Genomic DNA, 24241 nt, shown 5'->3' with positions numbered 1-24241 from the left:
ACCACGTTTGGAAGGTGAAAGGCACCCCAGAGCACTACGGGTATAGAGTGCACAGGGTCAGTATAAATCACAACCCGGGAACGGCCACTTCCGAGCCGCACCGAATCCAGTCTACCATCTCCCAATTCTGAGCTCAGTGGAGAATGCTCAGCAGCGTGGAGAGTTAGGCCCTATTTATAGGGCATCATTAAGTCCCTCACTTTGGCAAAGTCACACCGAGTTGTAACAAACAGAACTGCAACTCCCACAGCGGACACCCGGATGTGACTTGGTGGCTTCATCCCCTCTATGGACAGAACACGTGTCTTCATTGCTCCCAGAAAGCCTCTGGTTTGGGTGGAGATCCCTTGCACAGACTTACCCTCCCGCAGCTCTCGATCCATTTTGGGCGCAGGTTTCTTTCCTACAGACAGGGCGGGACCGTCTGCCGGCTCACTGTTAACACCCGAGGGGACTCTGAGGAGCAGGAGAGAAGAGGAAAAGCCACGAGGTTTCAGTGGTTTCAGATTCTGGGAACGCTGCTTTTTTTGCAGCCGTCAGAAGATCAGGACAAGAAATACATTGGAAAGGAAAGGTGGCGATGTTCAATACAGTGTAGGCATTTTGGGAGCCCAACCTGAGACACCTTCAAAAAAAGAGACCTGAATTTTTTTGGCAGGGCAAGGTCCTGCACTTGCTGAAAATTGGACCTCTTTACAGTGTCTGGGCCCCTAAAATCACGAGTCACTTTTGAAAACATTGGCCTCAGTGTTTGTATGCTGGTTGCATGGTCTTGACCAGGTTGGAACCAATGGCCCGCAAAACGTTTGGGAACACGTCTAAACCGGTACCACCAGAAACTAGCACTTGAGGAAAAGAACAGCATGGCAGACATGCTTAATAGTGCTGTCCTATAACAGCACAGCTCCTAACCAACCACGGGATTGCCACTGGGGTGATGGGTCACAATCCACGTGAACTGCCTTTTTAAAAAAAAACCAAACAAACCCAAACCTTTGGGGTAGTATTCTGTGCTTTTGAAAGATGTCATATTCACACCAAAGAGACTGAAGCTCCCCAGAGCAGGTTCCTTAGGTTTATGGGCAGTAGCTGTGCATGCCACAATGCCTCACCCATGGAGTTTATCTGTGACCCAGAGGCACTGCAGAGACACATGTGCAGCCCCACCCCTGCTCTGTGCTCTCTGAGCCCGTCAGGTCTCACAAGCTAAACGCACTAGGTCCATCCTTATGGCAGAGACCTCCCAGGAACACCTACGTGCTGCAGGAAGGCTATGAGTGCTTCCACAGGTGGTGCTCTCTCCTCTGAAGGAGTCCGGAGCCCACGGCCCAGCATGGTGCACGGAGGTGAGGTACTAGGCCGTTGAATGAGATGAGAGCGTCTCAGAACCGTGTGTTCTAAGAGCAGAATGTTCTCCGCACTCACACACAGCACTAGGGCTCAGGAGATCTGGGTTCTAGCTCTTGGCTGGTTGGGTAGCCTTGGTCAAGTCACTTGGGCACTCTGTGCCTCAGTTTCCCCATCAGTAAAACCTGGCTGACACCATTTCCCTACTAGATAAGGGTGCTGGGAGGTTTAATTCATTAATGTTTGCGAGACACAAACCACGATGGGTGCTACAGAAAGGTCTGTAACTAGATTGAAAAGGGACCCATCGTTTCTGCGGAGTTATTGTGCTTGCTGGGACATTTGGAGTTCAGGACAGGAAACACCAGGTACCGCTCCAGCTCTCTTCAGCAAACAGACTGTTCTCTCGATCACAGCAGCGTCCCTTTTAAAACCCGGTGTTGATTCCTGCGTAACCCTAAATTCAGAAAACAAGGTTGTGCCTTTGATCAGTGACTTACCTGTGCTCGTCCTGACGGGCGCCGGAGCTGCTCCAGTAACTCTGCAATGAGAGAGGGGGGTCGGGTTCTTTACACGGAACCAAAGTGACTCACGAAAACAATTCGGGAGGAAAAACAAAACGTTTCAGTTTTTAAACACTGGAGATGGGAATGTAGAAAAAACGGGTTCCTGGGAATGTGCAGGTGATGTCTGTGCTGGCATGTCCCAGGGAGCACGTTTACACACCCTTTCTGTGACCTTCTCCATGGACTGTAGTGGTCTCTCTCTCTTACACACACACACACACACACACACACACACACACACACACGCTTTTCTCCATCCAGCTATGCCAAAACACATGCAGTGGTGCTTGTGTCGCATCTTGCTGATCTCTGCAGGAAGGGCAAGCAACAAACCAGATGATGTTAGCAGCTCTGACATACTCCACAACACCCTAGAGATGGGGCCAAGATGTCTTTGGTTCTGAACTTGAGTATTCCCCAAGTCGAGCTGTGTTCAGAGTCCAGGTATTACAGAGACAAGCCACGCTATGAAGTCTACCTCCACATTCAAACTTCTCCAGACTGTGAGAGGGTCCAGATCCTCCTATCTCTATCAGGACCATTCTGCCCTCATGCGTTAGGGAAAGGTGCACAGGTCACAGTGTCAGCAAATGGCACAAAGTCCAGGTAACAGCCATGGCATTGGTTCTCCCGAAGAAAGGCTGAGGCAGAAGGGAAAGGAGCGAAGAATCCAAGTGCATATTTCACTCGGCACTTCCACATGGGTAGAGTCATGGGTGCATGGCTTTGGAGCACTGTCGCAGTCCAGTGGCATTCAGGATGTTCTCTAATCTGCAAATCCATTACTTCAGCTGCTTACAAAGGATGTTCCAATGGCTAACACACTGGCCTGGGGTCCACGTTCAATTCTCTGCTCTGCCACAGCCTTCCCTTGTGCCCTTGGGCAAGTTACTTTGCCGCTCTGTGCCTGCCTCAGTTTCCCCAATAGCAAAACATGGCTAACATGACTTCCCAGTAGACAAGAATGCTGGGAGGTTTAATTCATTAATTGAGTGCTTCATGGATGACAAAACCACACGAGGGTCACAAAAAACTAGATTGAAAAGGGGCCCATATTAAAGAATGTGAGACAGCCACCTACTACAGTGATGGGGGTCTAACAGGTGAGGTCCGTCTCTTTTACACACTGGTAACACCTATATGGCTTGTCAGGCTAATAAATTCTTCTGGACTTAAACGGCCATTGATAGACCGCTCTGAGACATACCGTACCCCTCACCTCACACGCTTGGCCTTGCTAATGGGGACAGAAAACCGGACCGAAACCAAGCGGCAAAGTTTGGAACTAACAAACTGTAATGGCCAGGAAGAGCTACATGTCGTTACCGGCTCAGTGTATACGAATCCCAGGCCAGTTGCTCCCATCTGCAAGAGGTCAGATTCCAGCTTATGACGCCTCAGAAACTTGGCAGCTTCCTGCAACAGCCGAGGGAAGGGAGAAGGAAGCGTTAGGCTGGTCAGGGCATAAGTCTCCGATTCAGGATTCCTGCGTGACCTCGGGCGAAGCACTGAGGCTACAAGTGCAGACACTTGCTGCAGTGATGGAAGGGGTTTTCCGTTGCTGTAGGAGCTGCCGAGAGGCAGTACCGAGGAAGAATTCTTCCATCGACCAAACGGCATCTACACTGGGGTTTAGGTCGGCTGAACCATGTCTCGCAGGGGTGTGAATTTTTCATACCCCTAAGCAAAGGAGCTAGGTCAACCTAAATTTTAGGTGTAGACCAGGTCTCAGGTTCTCTGTCCCCCTCCTTCCCCTCGGCACGCGGGTATAACAGCCCTGCCCTACTGCACAGGGCTGTTGTGAGGATAAATTCCTTACCCATTGTGAGGCACTAGGGAAATCGGAGCCAGATAAGCATCTAAGATACATCCAGCTCTGTCAGGATGACACATCTCTCAGGGCTGTGACGGGAACATTCTCCAGCATGGGAAAGGTACCCACGACGGGAAAATTATCGCTACAAAGACATTTCCTCCAGTGGTGACTCACTAAGTCCTGTTTCGTCATCTGACCCAAGGCTAGTCCCCACCCCACCTACTGCAAAGCTGTTCCCTGCAGAACAGTTTGGAGTGCTTTGCCCAGTCTAGCTTTAAATGACTCAAGCGATAAGACTGGCTTTCACCACTTCCCCAGCTGACTAACAGCCGTCAATGTCTGGCGTTCTCCTGGTGCTCCTCACCCTATTTCATCACACTGCTCCTACTCCTGTCCTCCTAAACAATCCCTCTCCCTCCTTGGGCCATACACATACATGGGCATCACATCCGCCCTGCTTGGCTGTCATTTGGCTAAAAACTGTCACATCAGCCACTGGCATTAATCCTGATTTACACCCACGTGACCGAGAGAACCACCTGGCCCTTAATCCTTTAACCTTTCCTCAGAATCGGGGACGGTACGAGGAGATTGCCAAATTACTGCATCGATTGAGCTACTTCCAAACAACGCTTCAGTTGTGGTGCCGGGCAGGGTCATTTCAATACATTTATACTCACCTTTCTGGGTTTGATGGTCTCCGGGTCCATAGTCTCTTCCAAAAGGCTCTTGTAATAATCCGCGTTCTCCAAGACAGCTTCATCGTCCGGGTGGAACAGGAGGTAGGACTTGGCACACTCCAGGGCTTTCACGTACTCGCCAACTGCAAGGGAGCAGAGCAGAGGTTGGGGACGGCATGGGGATTACCTGGCATCCAGGGGACTCAGGTGTGACAGGTGCATTGCAGCGCACTAGGAGCAGAGGTAAGAAAGAAGCCAGCCAGAGACGGAATGATGAGACTTTTCACTCAGACAGACTTTCACCCGATGGTCCCCAGGCTCATGACAGACATTTATGTATCAGCTCCACCACAGCCTTCTGCAATAGCTCTGTCTTATACTCTCAATTTTACATAGAGGGAAACTGAGGCACAGAAAAGTTGTGTGACTTTTCCGAGGCCACCCAGCAAATCAGGGACAGAGCTAGGACAGAAGCCCGGAATCAGCAGCAGACCCCAATCCCCGAGAGAAAATAAGGGGGATGGAATTCAGTGAATATGAGAAATGAGCAACCTTCCAGTTTTAAGTATGATTTATGATTCTCATGTTGTATTGCCACATTTGCTTATTTTCCCCTTCTCGGGCTCTTAGTATATTCCTCTCTAGGACACTGTAATTGTGGGTGCTTTTAATAAACAAACAGACCATTGTCTTATCCTACATGTTGTTTTACTATCGACAATAAGCACAAGTCATTACTTTTATGGTCTTGCCAATGCTTGCGGTTTCATGCGACTCTCGCAATCTTTGGTGTTTATTTAGGTTACTACACGAGATTCTCAGTTCACCATTCGTTAAAAGAGAAGTTTATAGCCCTAGTGGTTGCAGTGAAAAGCTCACAAACATGAACTCCAAAGGCTCAAAACCAGAAAGCCAATGAAAAGATCCCAAAATGTATCATTAAAAAAAGAATCTCGTGATTGTTAAGCCAATCTCAGGAGTTTGTGGTGGTTGGTTGTGAGCAAATGAGTCTGGGAATGCTGTTTTTTAGACAAGCACTTAGAGCCAGACTTTTTAAAGCTTATTTAGGGGCCTAAAGACACAGATAAGCCCATAGTGGGATTTTCAACAGCGCGTTGGCATCTAACTCCCCTACCCAGTGCCTATTTAGGCATCTAAATACCTTCAAAAATCTGGCCCTTCACTCTTTGCACTTCATTCAGCTTGGAGAGTAACACTAGACAGGGCTTTTCCACTCTCTGTTTCTAACCGGATTTATTTTCTGGTTCTCATGCTCTCAGCCTAATGTCAGATGGGACCATCGTGATGATCTATTCTAGTCTGACCTCCTCCACAATGTAGCCCACAGAACCTCACCCACTCCTGAAATAGACCCCAACCTCTGGCTGAGACACTGAAGTGCACAAGTCATGGTTTAAAGACTTCAAGTTTCAGAGAATCCACCATTTGCACTAGTTTAAACCTGCAAGTGACCCACACCCCAGGCTGCAGAGGAAGGTGAAACCACCCCGAGGGTCTCTGCCAATCTGACCAGGGGAAAAATTCTTTCCAGACCCCAAATATGGCGATTGGTTAGACCCTGAACATGTGGGCAAGACCCATCAGGCAGATACCTGGGAAAGAATTCTCTGCAGTAACTCAGAGACTGCCCCATCTACTGTCCCATCTCCAGCAGTTGAGTATTTTTGTTACTGGCAGTCGCCAATGGGCCACATGCCATTAGGCAGTCTCATCATACCATCCCCTCCATAAACTTATCAACCTGAGTCTTGAAGCCAGTTAGGGTTTTTTTTGCTCCCACTGCTCCCCTTGGGAGGCTATTCCAGAACTTCACTCCTCTGATGGTTAGAAACCTTTGTCTAATTTTGAGCCTAAACTTGTTGATGGGCAGTTTATCTCCATTTGTTCTTGTGCCCACATTGGCACTTAACTTAAATAAATCCTCTCCGTCCCTGATATATATCCCTCTGATGTATTTATCGAGAACAATCAGATCTCCCTTCTGCCTTCATTTGGTTAGGCTAAACAAGCCAAGCTCTTTGAGTCTCCTTTCATAAACTACCCAGTGCCATTATGTTGGGATGGCACACCCCTAGAGGAGAATATTTAAATCCCCAAATAAAACAGTCTCCACTAACCCAAGAGTAACAAAACCAAGCAAGAGCTGCTAGAAATGGAGAAGCCTAGCTTTACCTCTGTAATAGGCAAACTGCAAGTAGTCGTAATGGAGGGGAAGGTAGTTCTCGATGGGTGATAAACGCCCGGGACGGGTGGCAAGTTCTCGGACACACTCATGTTGACACACCAGGATCTGCATGTAGTGATCTGCAAGGGAAAGAGAGACATGACAATGTCTGTGCTCGGAAGGCTGATGATCAGCTCTTGAGAGACGAGCTCAGCTGGGTTTATGGAGACCAACTTTCATGTCACAAGTAGATCAAAGACACAGGGGCCCCCATCCTGTAAGCTGCCGAGTATATCCGGAGAAGCCAGTGGGACATAAGGGTGCTCAGCAAGTTACAGGAACACATTGTCCATGCCCAATATCTGGGACTTCTGCCATGTTCCTTTCTAACAGGACCCGTAACTAAACTCGGGTATTGAGCATCTTGCAAGCACATACGCTGCAGACACAACTTGGATGCAGGTGTCTGATGTTTTACTCCATGTCCATTTCCAAGGATGTTAATTTTGCACACGTGGTGAGGCGAGACTGTACTGGAAAAGCTACGATTTCTGTCTAAAGCCACAGCAAAGCTACCTCGACGTACACTAGGCCTCTTGAGAGATCTTTGCAATGGGAATTAACTGAAGTTGTCGGACTCTGAGGGTCAAAACGAAGTTGAGGGACACCAAGAAAGAGATCAAAGGAACTTGAGATGTGAAAGACTTATGAAGTCATCTAGCCCATCGGGTGAGGAATAGGGTAAGATTGCTCCCTACTGCATATTTTCCAGTGGTTTGTTCAATCTGTTTTTAAATGCGTCTTGCAACAAGGTTTCCACTGCTTCCTTCTGGAGACTAATCTACAAAGTAACAGGATCTATTAGAAAGTTCTGGCTGATGGGCAGCCTATAATTTCCTGTGTTCAATTTCATCCCTTGACAACGAAATATACTCCTGTTGGAGAACTCTTTCAAAAGACTCTAAGAACTGGATTTTTGATCCTTTGTCTATTGCAACAGCATAATGCACAACAGGGGGCACATACCGGCTGAGTGACATTCTGGTATGTGTCCGAATGTGTCAGCTGAGTGACAATACTGCTGAAGTCAGGTTGGGAAGTTCAGTGCGAACACTCCAGCTAAACTGGCCGGAATGTGGACTGCTAATATTAAAGGGGGAAATGCTATCGGCAGACGACCTCTGTTCATCGCTTCTTAAAGACGACAAATTTCTCCGGTTAATTTAACGGACTAGCAAGCATCTGCCATAAACAAGATTTCTAATTAGTGAAAGCATACAGTACATGTGCTGTGTCAGCTGTAGCATTTATAAGCCAAAGCGGACATCTGATTCCACTTCGGGACCTTTTCTGCAATGTACTTACAAATTGACTTTGCTTGCTGTGTCTCTGCATACAATTAAAATCTTTAAGGAACAAACATGGGTTTGAAATAAAACATGCGCTCCGCTACCAGAGCGCTCCCCCAAGCTGCCAGAACGCCGGCTTTCGGAATTTGCATTGAAATCAAGTGGAAACTCAAAACAGTCCCCGTTTTGCTCTGGGGATTCAAAGAACTGTTAGCGTGAGTGGACATTTGATTTTCCATACACACTCAGAGAGTGGGGGAGGGGGAAGCTAAACTTTAAATCTATCGGGAGCATCCTAGATCTGAAGGTTGGCAGCAGATCCTAATATCAATCATCACTGACATATAGTGCTTCCCCTCAATGCTCTCAAAGCGTCCTTCCAAATTTTACAGGCTATAGTGCAGGAATCATTACCCACCATTGAAATGCAGCCATCTCTGCATCGTCAACAGCCCACAGCAGCACTACAAAATAGCTCAGGATAGGAAATGAAACACTGTTTTGGAGAAACTTAAAACTGTTTTCTCAATAGCATCAGAATTCCTTCTTTCCACTAAATATAGTGAGTCTGGGAACCAGAGACCTGTCAGTAAATTATGGAGTAAGACATCCTGTAGTAAGCAACAGAGGGTCCTGTGGCACCTTTGAGACTAACAGAAGTACTGGGAGCATAAGCTTTCGTGGGTAAGAACCTCACTTCTTCAGATGCAAGTCAGATGTCAAGATACTTGACATCCTGTAGTGTATCACTCTCAGTCCTATGTAGGAAGACAAGTAACAGCAACAGGAGTCTACATTATTTTGCCTAGCTGCTCCAGTCAAGCCGGTTTCTGTGGGTGGCTGGATGGCTCTGGGACTTGGTAACGGGCTGTAAACTCTTTCACCTCCTGGCCATGGAGTTAAATCTAAGTGAGAACTGAAAACCTCTCTCATATGATGGCTGTTCAGTGGCCTCTGGGAAGTGAGTTTCTTGGTCTTTCCCAAGTTCCCAATGGACAGCATCACACAAACCATTCGCACCACTGGTCCCAGTAAGTAGCAAGGCCAACGACTGAATGGGCTACGGACACGGAAGAATCTTCGCAGCCTAGATGAGGTCCCTCTGCGTCCATTGTGAGAAACAGTGACAGGGCGCGGGTGGAGGGAGGTTGCACTGCCCACACTTTATCTGCTCCGGGCTTTACTTTCCAGAGCACCGGGTGTGGCACCCTTCACTAATGCCACGGCAACGCTCCTCTTCCTCCCGGCACGACCTGACTCGGTTGCTGCTCTGACAATTGCCCAGACGACACCCCCGCACACATTGCCATCAGAGCGTAAAGCCACCGAGCGCAGCAAGCACAACATACATGCACTAAACCAGCGTGACTTTTTCCCACTGGGAATGAGTCCCACCTGCAGCTTTGCCGAATGATCTCCCCAAAGGAGGCTGATCAAAGCTGACTGACGCTAGGGCTGTCTCCTTGGGACTCTCAGCAAAGAACCCTCTGTTTGGAAAGGAGGTGGGACCTCAGCAGTGCTGGTCTCTGGGAGCATGCTTCAGGGGGAGGAGGAGCAGCAGATTTTCCTGGTCTCATGCATGGATGCCCAGGGTTTGGTATAGGTAACCGGAGAGGATGGATGGCAGAGCGGTATTAGCCTATCATGCGGAGAGTCTTAGGGCTTATCCACACACAAAAGTGGGACTTTTACTATATTGGTGTAGATTTAACCATGTTGGTATAGTTAAAGCACTACACACCTCCTAGTATGGACACAGTTACCCTGGGATAGCTTATTTTAAATTAATGGAGATATCCTATCTCCTAGAACTGGAAGGGACCTTGAAAGGTCATCGAGTCCAGCCCCCTGCCTTCACTAGCAGGACCAAGTACTGATTTTGCCCCAGATTCCTAAATGGCCCCCTCAAGGATTGAACTCACAACCCTGGGTTTAGCAGGCCAATGCTCAAACCACTGAGCTATCCCTCCCCCCATTCTATTCTTGTAGGGGAAGGGGAATAAGATATTGCAGAAGAAGACACCTTTACGGCAATATAACTATATCTACACTAGGGTACATACCGGTATATCTATATTGGGGGGAAGAGGGAAATGACATCCCTAACTGACATACAGGTATGAAATCTACCTGCGGATCCGGCCTTTGAAAACTTCTCTTTTTTTCTTGCATGACTAAATATATTAAAAGCAATCTGCTGTCTTGTTCCAAAACTGATCGATCGATAAATCATCGGACAAAGTCTTCCCTCTTGCTTTACTAATTGGTTCCTGTCTCATTGGTCTGAGTTGGGCTCTCAGCTTTGTGCTAGCAAATGAGTTTTGACACAAATAAAAACTAATCTGCATTTGAATGGAAATATTTTCCCTAGTAGCAGACGAAAAACAATCCCCCAAAGACCGTGCATCAGCTCTCAGAGCTGACAGGCCAACTGCAGATATAGGACTTCTGAAGCCAACCGGGCTTTCCCTTACTGCTAATTACAGGCAATCCAGTTTATGGAGAGAGAGTTCCCACTTAACCCTGCCTTGCTCAGGACCACACATGCAAATCAAAGGACAGTATAGCGGCAGTGTTCAATTCCCTGCCCGGGTTTCTAATCTCTAGTAATTCTTTGCTGTTTCCCCATTATTTTAGCATCTGTCCTATTTTTTTGTCAGTGTCCCCAGCCTCTTCAGACAATGAGCTGTTCAGAATATGACCTGACAAAATCCCTCCCTCCCGGATGAAAACAAGGGATGAGATGTGCTGGGCCTATTTATCATGCCTGCCTGTCCCGGGACCCAGCTGTGTAGCCCTCCCCAGCTCAGGCAGTCTAGGCAGATGGAAGGTAGGATGGCCATGTGGGTGAAAGTACAGGACTGGGGTCCAGGAGTTTTGTGTTCCAGTCTTGACTCTGCCAATGACTCGCTGATTGATCACAGGCAAGCTGCTTCCTCTCTGTGCCCCCGTTTTCCTCTCTTTATAAACAGGGGGGTAATTCCTCTCCCCGGGGTGCTATGCAACATTTGCACAGTGCTTTTAGCTCCCTCCGCTGGAAAGAGCGACAGAAGGGCAGAGTCTAGCGGTTATCATTCACTGGGTTGTGAACACATTATCCTGACACAGGGGCCGCGTTGCTCCCAAGTCCAGGCCCCTGCATGTCTGACTTTGGAGCATGCCAGAGGGCCCTGCAGGTCAGCAAGTGCACAACTGTGGGTCAGGATCCCTACAATTACAACACCGTGAAATTTCAGATTCAAATAGCTGAGATCATGACTTTGACGATTTTTAAAATCGCATGACCATGAAATGGACCAAAACGGACCGTGAATTTGGTAGGGCCCTAGCTATGACCCAGGAGGCTCCTTCAGTCCTGTGTCCTTACGCGCATCGTTCTAGACCCCGTAGCATCTTCAGAACACTTTCCACACAGCTAGCTAGTGCACGGCACGCAGCACGCTGGTCAGGCCGACGTTAATGTCCCCATTCGGCAGAGGGGAAAACGGAGGCAGAGAGGCGGAGGACCTGATTTCCAGACGTGCTGAGCACCCACACCACCAACTGTAATCAATGAAAATTGCAGGGGCTCAGCATCTCTGAACGTCAGCCCCAGGCCCACTGAAGGAGATTGTTTCCGATTCCGGATTAAAAGGAGGAGTCCCTGGGTCCCCGCTGGCTTCACAGTTCAGCGCTGCCGGTTATTGAAGGGAAGCTGTTTTGCCAAATTCAGCAAAGGTGCAAAAGTTTCTAGTTGAAAACCCCCCAGAGCCAAGGCACATAGACGTCCTGTGCCTCAAGGGGACTTGGGGACTGGTTAGAGACCTCACCTGCAATTGCTTCATAGAGGTCAGCTTTATACTCCAAATACTCGTACTCCTCGAACCGCTGAGGCCCCTCGCACATGACCCGGCACTCCACATCCGCGGTGTAGTAGCCCTGCAGCGCTCGCTCCAAGGACTCGATGGCCAGCGCGTACTCTTCTTGGTCATAGTGCTTCACCCCTGCGCTGTAGTTCTCCTGCAAAGAAGCCCGGCAGGCTCATTAGGGAGCCGGGAAGCATGGGAGGTGTTGTAACACTGGGACTAAATCAGTGCCCGTGGGGCACACTGGTCTAAAAGAGAATCCTGTCGAGCTGCACATTATGCTGAATGAACGGTGATGTTTGCTTAATGAACCTCCTAGGTGTACATTCTCCCGAGCTCTACGAAATCATTAGCCAGTGACTGCGATGAGCCCAGTTTTGGGGTTCATTTTGGTTGCTTCATAAAGCAGTTGCAAAGCTGGCTTAACCGGCTGGGCACCACTAGATAACACGTGGCCATATCCAAGACCTTACGGAGTCCATGGGAGTTTTTCCATGGGCTTCAATGAGCGCTGGATCATGCTCGTGGACCTGACTTAACACCGGTACCTCGCCCAGCATTGGCACTGGTGGCACGGCTGGGAAAAGAGACACATCTGTGCTCTGGATCAGGCCCGGGGCTGGAGGAGGCAGGGAATGAAGATGGCTTAAATACCCCTTTGTCACTCCTCTCTCACTCAGACCATCCTGTGCAGGGTGCATTTCAGGCGGTCTGCAGAATCCGGCCCCATGTCAATGCGTGAGACCCATTTACAAAACGTGTGCAAAGCCTGCCCTTTACTGAGCCGTCCGCCAAACCAGGCCCTTGCTGATACCGAGAGCAGTCAGCGCGTGGGTCAGCAGCTCCTCTAAGGAGAGGACAGGCTGGAGCGTTGGGTCACCAGGCATACAACAGGGGACACGTGTAACTGAGGATGTGCAGTCAGTGCCGAGAGGACACACATCGGAAAAGAAAAGGGAATTCTGACAGATTTGCTTTCCCAGTGGAACCTTCACAACCAGGGAACACTGGCATGTCCACTGCCAGCCAGGGCTTAGCCCTCAGAATTTCACATTTGATGCATCACCTTGGATGTACCTGGATAAAACAGGTGGGTGAATAAGTGCCCTGGCTAAATGCATATGGCTGGAATACAGTGAAAATACAGGTGCACAGACGCCCGTAGGGAAGTATAAATGAATGCAAAATGAACATGCCGCCAGGTCTATGCTTACTGACGTAAACCAGAAACACTGTGGTTAGTTACCTCTCGGCCATGCACAGAGTAACGGCGCAGCCAGGCAGATGCTACGGGGTGGAAATTGACAAACGCTGCCTCACAGACATGGCAGAAGGCTCGCACGCCGATATTCTCATGCTAGCCTGCTAGAGCTCACGTCACAGCATTGTAAACACCGTCCAACAGAGCTTGGCCAGTAAATTGTAAATGAATGGAGATATCCCATCTCCTAGAACTGGAAGGGGCCTTGAAAGGTCATCGAATCCAGCCCCCTGCCTTCACTAGCAGGACCAAGTACTGATTTTGCCCCAGATCCCTAGTGGCCCCCTCGAGGATTGAACTCACAACCCTGGGTTTAGCAGGCCAATGCTCAAACCACTGAGCTATCCCTCCCCCCGTGTTACCTTCCTCCAGGCCCAAAACTCGTCCCCAAGTTGGCTGACGGTTGACATACTTGTTCAGCTGAGTGGGAAACCATCTCTCCAAACTCACCATGTGCGGCTTGGCCTCTCGATCGACCAGACGGACCTTCCCGGCCATGGTTTTGTAGTTCTCAAGGTCCTGCTGCATTTCCATGTGCTCGGGGTTTGCCATGAAGAAGGTGTGAGCTGCATTTGCTGCCTCCTCCAGCTGGTTCAGCTAAAACAAGGGAAGAAACAGCCAGCTGGTAAGTGCCCTGCTAAGACAAGCCAGAGCCGCCCTCCGGGTGAAGGCGCCACACTCAAGATTTCCTTCGCCACCTGCCACTGCTCGGCATTCCGGGGGTATCTGGGCCCACCCCACCAGCTGCTGCTGAAGACAGGGAGGCAATCCTGCCATTTCGTCTGTGCTAAGGGTGAATCAATGGCCGAAAGCAGGGATTGGGAAGGGGCCAGCAGCAAATGAGATAAACATGGAGTGATGAGCGAAATCAAGGAAAAACTGAGCATGAAGAACGAAGGAAGTGATTTCAATGCCATAGCCAGCCTGGCGCAGGGCAGTCAGGGGATTGGGAGTCTGTTCCCACCTGCCTGTGTGACCTTGGGCAAGTCACTTTGCTTCTCCGTGACTCGGTTTCCCCAAGTGTGCTATGGGGTAGCAGCTCCTTCAGAGGTGGGTGCAGGCACAGAGTGGCACTAACTGCTGCTTGGAGCCAGTAAATATACACAGCCTGGTGCTGAGACTGGCTATGCCTAAACCATCGTCGCCACGTCCCCCCGACACGGCGCAGAACGCAAACCCTAGGGGACTTGTGGAAGAAATCTGGGAGGGTCTCGGGGGAAGCTTGAGAGGCCACATGAGAGAGAGAGAGAGACCAGCCACCCCTCCCGTTCTAGACCCCTCTCAACTCTCTGACCCGAATCCCCACGGAAGCCCCGCACTGGGAGCGGCGTGATTGTCCGAGAAGCGTTCTACGCAGCAGGCCCAGCACCCCAGCTGCCAGGCCACGGCTGTGCGGTTTTCAGGCACCCCGGGAGAAGTGAGTTAGGAGGAGGGATTTCCCAGGTGCACAGCCCTGACTCCATGATCGGACGTTATCTCCCTGAAATGCCTCCTGCCTGCGTACGGCACCGGGAAGCAGATTCCAACCACGCTTGTGCACATGTGGGAAGTTCATTCTCGATTACCACGGTTTGACGGAGACCCAGCACGCCAGCCTTCCTGCCAGAGGGACCACAAAGCCTGGCCGGCTCCCAGAGGATGTCGTTCTCTCCCGGGAAGAGAACAAGAGCCCGTGCTGGACGTTGGCCAGTTCACAGTGTCACAGCCCAGCATGACTGAGGGTGTAGGGCTGCGAACACGAACCGCGTGCCACTTGGACAGCACCGTGGGTTGTCGGTAAACCACACTGGTTTGTTTGCCTTGGTCCTGTCTGCTGCTCAGATTCCCAGACCAGATAATCGGCGTGGGGGCCCTTACATTTGTTGCCTTCTTTCTTAGTCTATGCTCTGGCTCAAGACGTAGGTTACAACGAAGTAGCACGCCCTGCATCAGCACGTTGTCTGCCCAGCACACAGCTGGACCAGCTTGCACCTGGCGTGTCTACCCAGTAACTAGCTACCATGGGACAGCGGCGGGTGGCTGACTCCGGCTCGCGGAGTTCCCATCATCCAGAGTCCAGACAGCAATGAAACAGCCCCGCAGCCCGAGCCCCGCGCACATGAGTCAGCTTTTCTTTGCTGTGTAGACATACCCGAAGTCAGTGGCTCTCAAACTTTTGTCCTGGTGACCCCTTTCACACAGCAAGCCTCTGAGTGCCACCCCCCCCTTATAAATTAAAAACACTTTATAATATATTTAACACCATTATCAATGCTGGAGACAAAACGGGGTTTGGGGGGGAGGCTGACAGCTCGCGACCCCCCCATGTAATAACCTCGCGACCCCCTGAGGGGTCCTGACCCCCAGTTTGAGAACGTCTGCTCTAAGTGGTAACTGGGCTTGGCGAGAGCTGGCCAGATGGCACACACAGCTGTCGTCTGCCTAGCACGGCTGCCGTGCTCAGGACGCCTGGCTTTGGCGAGGGCTTGTTCACGGGACGTTGTGACCAGAACAGCATTGTAAAGAAGCCCCGTGTTTATGTTTAATGCTGCTTTGAGCAGGCATGGCCTGGAACTGGGTAAAAGTGGCAGCTGGAGCAGAAGAATTCCTCTGGACTCAGCAGGCCAGGCTGAGTTGCTGCAAACCTGTTCCCATTCGGAAACTGGAGGTGGCTGCCAGGGTTCATAAGAGAGGCCAGTTGTTTAACTGGCACAGCGACACCTCCGCCTGTACTATATGTACGGTTCAGTGCGGTTTGGGAAAATACAAGGCTCAAGGAGGGTGTATATTTTTGTTCTGAGGCAGCTTTTTCTAAATGTTTAGTGGGAACATATTTTGGCAGCAAACAAACTGGCTAGTGCCATTCGAGTCTCCTCTCACAAACAGAAATTCCAAGTGGCAAAAATGCCCGAAGCAGCTACTGAATTGGATTTCCTTGAGCGCTGTAAGAACTAGTCGGGAATTAAAAAGTACAGCAAGCCGCTGAAAATAACTTCACGTGAACAAAAAGCAAGCGAGCAAGCTTGGGGAATCAGAGACGTGTCCCCAAGTCCAGCCACTCATTTCCCAGACTTCCTAGCGTGCTCCCAAAACGAGGCCCTGGGTTCGTGGTGGAGGGTGGGGAAACTTGACGGTCCATCTAACTTGACTGGTCAGAGGACAAAGAAAGTTGGCCTATGGGATAGTTTTGGCAGCTTCCTAGAGCACAAGTCCAGTGGGGCTGTGTCTACACTACAAAACAATAGGGCTTGAACCCTGGGCCCCAGCTCGATTTAGGCTCGAACTCCACACTCTGGGTCTGAGCCCTGGGTTAAGGTGATATATGTGTAGATGGAAGGGGGGTTAGGGTTGAACCGGAGTTTGAACTCTGGGCTTACATTGCAGTGTAGACGTACCCAGAGGGATAAAACACCCGCAGCCCGGCAGTCCGAGCCCCGCGACGCCAAGTCAGCTGACCAAGCCTCGGGTTTTTCAATCGCAGTGCAGACATGCCCTAAGGGACTTAGCCTGCGGGCACAGAAATCAATTGCAGAGCTGGGAACAGAAACTGTGTCCTTACTGTCACTCCCATACCTTCCCTGGGTGGCGTGTGGAGGGGACGCTGCAGTCCCATTTCGAACCCATTCTCAGATCACATGGAGTTTGAAATACAAACTTGGGTGAAAACAACTTTCTTCCAGGGGCTGGAATCCTACAGCAGGTGCCCCTCCGGTCGCGTTCAGAATCCTCCTGGCTCTGTGGCAAATGCTAACACGGAAAAACACTCCAGATGAAGACGGGAACCAACTTCAGTGGCATGCTCCATGCACTTGGCCTATCCTGTCACACTCCTGCTTTTCTCATTGGTAACAATGGGCTGAATCAGCCCTCAAATCAACACACGCACTTTGCCTGGGAACTGAAGCTCACTGAGATTTCCACCACTGTAGTCAAGTTTCAGACAATAAAAACCTCTAAACTGCAGATTTTGTTCTATTGCCCTAACTCAGCCAAAGTCCGCTGGCTGGTCCAATTCCCAGCAGACCCAGAGCAGGACTGCCTGAGAAGGAGCATGCGTGATTGCCTTTGAAAAGAAAATGCAAGCCCCAGTCAGAGGGCTTGTCAAAACAGGCTCCAGCTTTGTCCTTTGATTGAACAGCGAAGCGCCCGGGCACAGCAATGCCCAGAGGAACTTGAACAATTTGCCCTGTGCAAACTTGAGAATAGTTTTGGCTTTAACCCTGTAGTTACAACCCGTGCAGGAAACAGAGGTTGGCTTTGCTCTCCCTGCAAAAACAATAGCTCTCCCGTTCGTGTATTCAATCCAAACAGAAGTAAAGGCTTGAGGTTACACTACACTCAATTACAGACCTAAAAGTGTCAAGTATCAGGGGGGAGCCGTGTTAGTCTGAATCTGTAAAAAGCAGCAGAGGGTCCTGTGGCGGCTTTAAGACGAACTAACTGTTAGTCTTAAAGGTGCCACAGGACCCTCTGTTGCTTTTTACAGACCTAAAAGTGGCAATCCTTCAACAAAAATATAACTTCAAAAACGAACAGACTCCAACGAGAAACTGCAGAACTGGAATTAATTTGCAAACTGGACACCAGCAAAGTCGGCCTGAATAAAGACTGGGAGTGGATGGGTCATTACACAAACTAAAACTATTTCCCCATGTTAATTATCCCCCTACTGTTACTCACACCTTCTTGTCAACCGTGTGAAATGGGCCATGCTGATTATCACTATAAAAGTGATTTTTCATCCTGCTGAGTAATAGCGCACTTTAATTGATTTGTCTCGTTAGAGATGGTAAGGCAACTCCCATCTGTTCATGTTCTCTGTATATGGCTTCCTATTGTATTTTCCACTTCACGCATCTGATGAAGCGATTTTAGCCCACGAAGGCTTATGCCCAAATAAATGTGTTAGTCTCTAAGGTGCCACAAGGACTCCTCGTTCTTTTTGCTGATACAGACTAACACGGCTGCTACTCTGAAACAGAAGAGACAGTGAGTGAGAGAGAGAATTATGTCTTGCAATGTAGTTGATCAGGTAAATTCTACTTCATCCATTTTACAGATGGGGAAAATAAGGCTCAGGGAAGTAATGTGATGTGCCCAAGGTCAGATTATAAATAGGGGTCAATGCCAAGAACTGAACTCGGAAGTCCTAACTCTAAGTCTCCCCTAAACCCTAGCCACAGAGGGTACGTCTACCCTGGAATAGAAGACCTGCTGCACAGCTGCGGCTGGCCCGGGTCAGCCGGCTCGGGCTCGCGGTGCGCGGCTCACAGGGCTAAAAACTGCAGCGGAGACATTCAGACTCTGGCTGAAGCCAGGGCTCCGGGACCCTCCCCACCACGGGGTCCCCGAGCTCAGGCTCCAGACGGAGCCCGAACGCCTACACAGCAATTTTACAGCCCTGCAGCCGGAGCCCCGCAAGCGTGAGCCGGCTGACCCGGGCCAGCCAGGGGTGTTTCATGGCTGTGACATACTAGGGCATCTCAGGGACACGGTTGTAAGAATGTTTTTAACATGGCCAAAGCAGCTACTTACTGAGAGCAGAGTATCAGGAATCTTGGGGTGCAGTCCGGCTTCTGAGGGGAGTGATCTCTAGTGGTCACAGACCTTTCTGTCTCTATCCTTGTCCCGTCTCTTTCCACCCCAACCCCAGATCTCTGTGCCAGTCTTCTCCCCAGCTCTTCATCCTCATCCCTGTGCCAGTCTTCTTGCTCGCTCTCAGTCTCCCCCACAGGGGCTCCTTGCCTGATCCGTCATACCCCAAACCCCAGCTCCCAGTCTCCCCTACTCAATCTACTCCCTCTGCCTCTTCCTTTGCCCGAAGGTGGGGAATTGAGAGTACAAGAGAAACAGGCTCCCTGCTCTCAGTTCCAGGGCCAGCCCCCTTGGCCACCAGGAGTAGCAGTTGCAGGAAAAGTCCTATTCAGTCCCTGCACCCCCAGGCTGGAGCATGTCGGTCACTGTGTGGGATGGTGCATACATAGTCTAGTCACATGCAGGAGCTGGGAGAGACTGGAGCATGCTTCATGCAGATGGATGCTTCAGAGATTTAGCCGCCAGCATCTGTAAACTGAGATTTTTCCACAGTCTTATAATTTGGCCAAATTTGGGTGCATTTTCATGAGAACAATAAAAGCCACAATCCTGGCACCAGGGTGACCCCCTCCTCCCTCACCAGCTCTGCTCCAAAGCAAGGGGGCACTAGCGCTTGTCAATGAAATGGTTATACAAATGTTTTTAATGTGGACAAAACAACGTATTTTCTCATTCTGAGAAAAGACAGCCATTTATGCTGAAAAACTGTCCAAAATGCACCCACCTGGAAAACGTCATCCCCAGTGGTTGAAGTTTGGCAAAGTTATAAGTGAAAACTGGGTCTTACAGTAAGAAGTGTCAGGCAACCTTCACCAGTGGCCGTGCTACCAGTTCAGCCTAAAATTACAGTGGGTTAATTGGTGACAAGAGGACAATAGGTTCGTTAGAGAAAAAGAAGCCGCTGATTTGAGAGTACATTGATGATTGATGTTAAGGAAATCTTTGCACTACTCAGAGCTATTTACAGCGCAAACTTCAGCCTTCATCTCTCATTCTTGTTCACTTTGCAGCCCTTCACAGAGTTATGCTGCCAAAAGGGTGTGTATTTATTTCTACCACTAAGCTCACTCCAGCTCTCTGCAGCCCCAGAATCAGAAGCAAAATGTTTTGGGTTGTGATTGCATTGTTCTTGCGCTTTCTTTTTGAAAGGCGTATAACCTGTGATGGTTTCAGCTCTTCCTGGGGAAACTCGCTCTTGTACGGAGGGCTAGAATAATCCCTGGACGATAGAGAAGTTCCACCTAACTCCTCAAAATAGGGTGCAAGCAGTGTTGTGCTCGAGTGTTGGGTGAAACTCAAAACAGAACATCGGAGCTCTACCCTTTCAGGTTACCCCCTTCTTGTTTGCTTCTGAAATATTCACGTTCCCGTAGAAGCCAAACACCGATAAGTTTCTACTTGCCTTGGAGTGTTTAACTAGAAGCACATATATAAACAAATTCCAAACTGGTAAGCTATTCTCAGAAGCTAAGGTACAGAGGTATTCTGAAACACACTGGGGTCTGCTGCCAAATTCCTTCGAGCCCCCAGGGAGAGGAAGAATGATTTAAAGTACAGGACTTGGACTCAGGAGACCATGGCTCCGTTTCTGGTGCCATTGCGGAGCTCAGGCAGGTCACTAAGTGATGGAGAGCTAAGTCACAAAGTAGAATAGGAATAATAATAAATAATGCTTCTTTCCACCACCTTTTCTCGGTCTTATCTATGTACAATTTCCCTGGGACAGGGACAATGTCTTACTAAGTGTACGTATAGCGTGTGTGTAGCATATGGGAAATCCCATTCTTGATTGGGGACACTATAATATTGACAACGACTACTGGTGGGTGGAAATAGGCAATGGAAAAACAGGATCTCAAAAGCTATATATTAGAATTGGACAAAGTACAGAGAAGGGCAAGAAAAAGGATTAGGGGTGTGAAACAGCTTCCATGTGAGGAGAGATTAAAAAGACGGGGGCTGTTCATCTTAGAAAAGAGATGACTAAGGGGGCCTATGATACAGCAAGTGAATAGGGAAGTATTATTTATGCCTTCACATAACACAAGAACCAGGGTCACCCAATGAAAACAACAGGCAACTGGTTTAAAACTAACAAACGGAAGTACTTCTTCATACAAAGCACAGTCAACCTGTGGAACTCATTGCAAGAGGATATTGTGAAGGCCGAAAGTATAACTAGGTTAAAAAAAGAATGAGATAAGTGCCTGGAGGATAGGTCCATCAGTGGCTCTTAGCAAGATAGTCAGGGACGCAACCTCATGTTCTGGGGGTCCCTAAACCTCCAGCTGCCAGAAGCTGGTTGATAGGGATGGGTCACTCTAAATTGCCCTGCTCTGTTCATTCCCTCTGAACCATCTAGCGCTGGCCACTGTCGGAAGACTGGATCCTGGGCTATATGGACCATTGGTCTGACCCAAAGTAGCCGTTCTTATGTATCAGGTCCTTACAGTACAATACATCTTGAATTACACTAACACTCCCGGAATGATGTTGCAGGAATATCTTCAAAGTTTTACATCAAAACCTTTATATTTCAGCTGCAAGGTCACAAACACAAGATCCCTGAAATACTATTTGCAGGGTCAGTTTGGCTACGGCAATGATTAGAGCAGGAAAAGGAGAAAAAAAACATTTTTTGAATTTTGAAAAAAGAAATTAAACGTTTCAGCTCAAAACCAAAACTCTTGTTTCATTTTGTTGGCAAATGGAAAGATTTCAAAGGAAGTTTGAAAACCCATTTTTCATCAAAAAATGTTTAGATGAAAGAATTTCAACTGGTTGTAGTTTCCACTTCTCCTGCAGGGGGTGGACAAAACTGTGGCAAACTACTGAATACAATATTTGTTCTGCGTTTGTACAGCTCCTAGCACAAGGGGGTGAAATCCAGACCCTATTATAGTCAGCGGGAGTTTTGCCATTGGACTTTAATGGGGCAGGATTTCATCCAAAATTAGTGACTTTCGGAAACTTAGATGGGAAAGATTTGAACAGGGTAAGGGCTGAAGTCAGACTGCAGGATGGACCTCAAGTTAGTACCTGCATGGTCTTAGCTCGATTTATAGTGTCACTGGACTTCTAGAGTGCAGCCAGTTGGTTTACTTCAATAGTGAAAATCCTAAATGGGGAATGACCACCATTGCTCTCACAGGCTGTATGGTAAAGTATCAATACAGTGTTAGCAACTCGCTCGTAATTCACCCTCTTTCTGGTTTCTATTATGAAGCCAATACAGTCTTTCCCCAGCAACCCATTCTAAATCCTCTGCCCTTCTATGATTGCAGGGTAGCAACCAGCCAGGTTTAATACATAATATTCTCTAATGTCTTCCCATTTGCTGCCATAAGGCTGCCAACATTGTACCACCCAGGTATCTGGAACGTGTCTTCACGCAGAGTATGATATGATCAGCACTTTGGCTGCTGCTTCATTTTGAAAAGCATAAAATAATCGTGTAATCCCAACCCTGAATGCCCACCTGCAATCAGCTGTGGCGAGCTCAGCTCCATTCCAGGAGAGGTGTTTTTAACTTGGACTTGTGCGTAATAATAATTCTGCTACGGACTTGGGCTCATTCGCATGGTGATCGATCCTAACCACCCCAGACTGATCCCAGGTCGCTGGGAAGACTCCCGTTGATTTCAGTAGGGTTTGGATCAGGCCTCCAGTCCAAGGCCCCGTTGTGCCAGCTGCCATTCAAATACACATAAAAACTGTCTCTTCCCCTACACAATCCGCAACAAGACTCAACGACAAAGCAATGATGGTCAGCGTTTAGCTATTATGACCCTAACCCTGCAATCACTTAGGCACGTACATGACTGACCCTGTTCACCCGGGTACATTGAGTGCAATTGGACCACTCACCTGAGTAAAGCCATGCATGTGCTTAAGTGACTTCAGGATCAAGATCTACAGTGCTGGAAACAAATTGAAATGATCTATTGCCAGATTTTTGGAGCAAGGGATCCATGGTGTTATAGTGGCTTATTCCTGCATTTTTCTCTCTGTGTGTTTACAGACAGACAAACAAAGTGCGTATTCCGTACAATGTAACTAAGTCACAAAAACATTTTCAGGTTGCAAAGTGAACGACTCTGAAGTTAGGAACTGCCAGAATGAATGTAGCCTGTTCAATGTTAATTCTAACTCCTTTTCCATCAAGTACACGACATAGAATTTAATTATATGGTCTCTATGACTTGCCTCAGGCTGCCTTCCCTCTCCCGTCTCTTATTTCAATACATTATCCTCTATCAGGATCCGTGAGCTGTCCAGTGTGACTGGCCTAATTCATCCAATTTCTATGATCGATTTCAGGGCCCGTCATGCAGTGTGGGGAGCTGGGGATAGCGGGGAGAAGGGAGGGAGGAGAGAAAAAAAACAAACACACATCTAAATTCAGCAGCCTCTTGAAACTTGGAGAGACCCACAGTTCTCCAACTGTGCCTGAAGAATTTGGTCTTTTCTTTGCAAACGGCTTGGCACAGCTGATCGCTGTGCGCACTTCAGAGCTTATCAAGCACACAGCTACTTCTGTCGGGGTCAATTTATAACGCAGTCCTAATTTCCTCTCCAATTTGTGTTTATGAAACGTACTTAATGTTCCGCACAGACTACTTCCCTGTGAGTAATGCTAGGCAAGCAAACACAAACCAATCAAGCACTTCCCTCGTCTTGTAGCTTTCAAAGGCATAAACACACTGCTTTCCCCTTGAAATAGCAACCATTCCTCACTCAGACGAGGGCTCTTCAAAAAACGGTTTGAACATTGGAGCACTCACTCAAGGAGGAATGTGCAGTGACCACTGGCCAAAGCTTAGTTCCTTCCACAGGCCAGACCTGAACGGACGCTTAAAGAAGTGAGGCTTGCCCATCCCAGGTCACTGTGGTGGAACACGTGACTTTTGCTAGGGCATTTCTCACGGCCGTGGCAGACACAGAAAGTCACAGCATCCAGATCCATCCCTGTACACAACTCCCTCCCACGAGACGTGGCGCCCACCAGGGTAAACACAGGGCAGCATGGATGTGAGTGGTGCCGGTTGAAAGGATGTAGGGATACACTGCGATACTATGGCACCCAACAGCATAGAAATACAACAGACAGAACAGCCTGCAGCAACCGCTTCCGGAATTATTTATGCTAATTTACATTCATTCAAATACATCTCTGGGTTACCTAAGGAGGTGGTGGAATCTCCTTCCTTCGAGGTTTTTAAGGCCTGGCTTGACAAAGTCCTGGCTGGGATGATTTAGTTGGGAATTGGTCCTGCTTTGAGCAGGGGGTTGGACTAGATACCTCCCGAGATCCCTTCCAACCCTAATCTTCTATGATCTCGTTGGTAAGGATGCTTTTCCTGTGCTAAACTTTATGGGGTGGATTGCAACTGGTAGCGATGCCGGTACATAGGTTAGGGAAGAGGTGGCTCAGGGGCACAGGCTGAGGCTCCAGAGGGTACGTCTATACTGCAATGCAAGCCATGGGTTAGTAGAGCAGACCCTAGGTTTGTTAGCCTAGGGCTTGAGCATCTACACTCATTTGTAACTCCAGGTTAGAAACTGTTGAACCTGGGATCCAATCTGGAGCTCCAGCATCGGCAATATGAGTCCCTGAG

General features: G+C 48.9%; 1 protein-coding gene across 3 annotated transcripts in view; it reads right to left on the bottom strand.

Moving 5' to 3' along the window:
* Positions 1-24241, bottom strand: part of P3H2 (prolyl 3-hydroxylase 2) — a 107972-nt gene that overhangs the window by 17243 nt on the left and 66488 nt on the right. For all 3 annotated transcript variants that reach the window (XM_065557503.1, XM_065557506.1, XM_065557504.1), the window contains exons 2-8: positions 13500-13646; positions 11753-11942; positions 6603-6734; positions 4410-4552; positions 3240-3329; positions 1848-1888; positions 362-456 (exon numbers count right to left, since the gene is read on the bottom strand). In XM_065557503.1, the coding sequence (XP_065413575.1) occupies positions 362-456; positions 1848-1888; positions 3240-3329; positions 4410-4552; positions 6603-6734; positions 11753-11942; positions 13500-13646 (838 nt within the window). The remainder of the gene's footprint in view (positions 1-361; positions 457-1847; positions 1889-3239; positions 3330-4409; positions 4553-6602; positions 6735-11752; positions 11943-13499; positions 13647-24241) is intronic.

Source organism: Chrysemys picta, chromosome 9 (assembly GCF_011386835.1).
Source record: "Chrysemys picta bellii isolate R12L10 chromosome 9, ASM1138683v2, whole genome shotgun sequence".
In the NCBI taxonomy this organism is placed as follows: Eukaryota; Metazoa; Chordata; order Testudines; family Emydidae; genus Chrysemys; species Chrysemys picta.
This window is presented reverse-complemented; position numbering and strand designations above follow the sequence as displayed.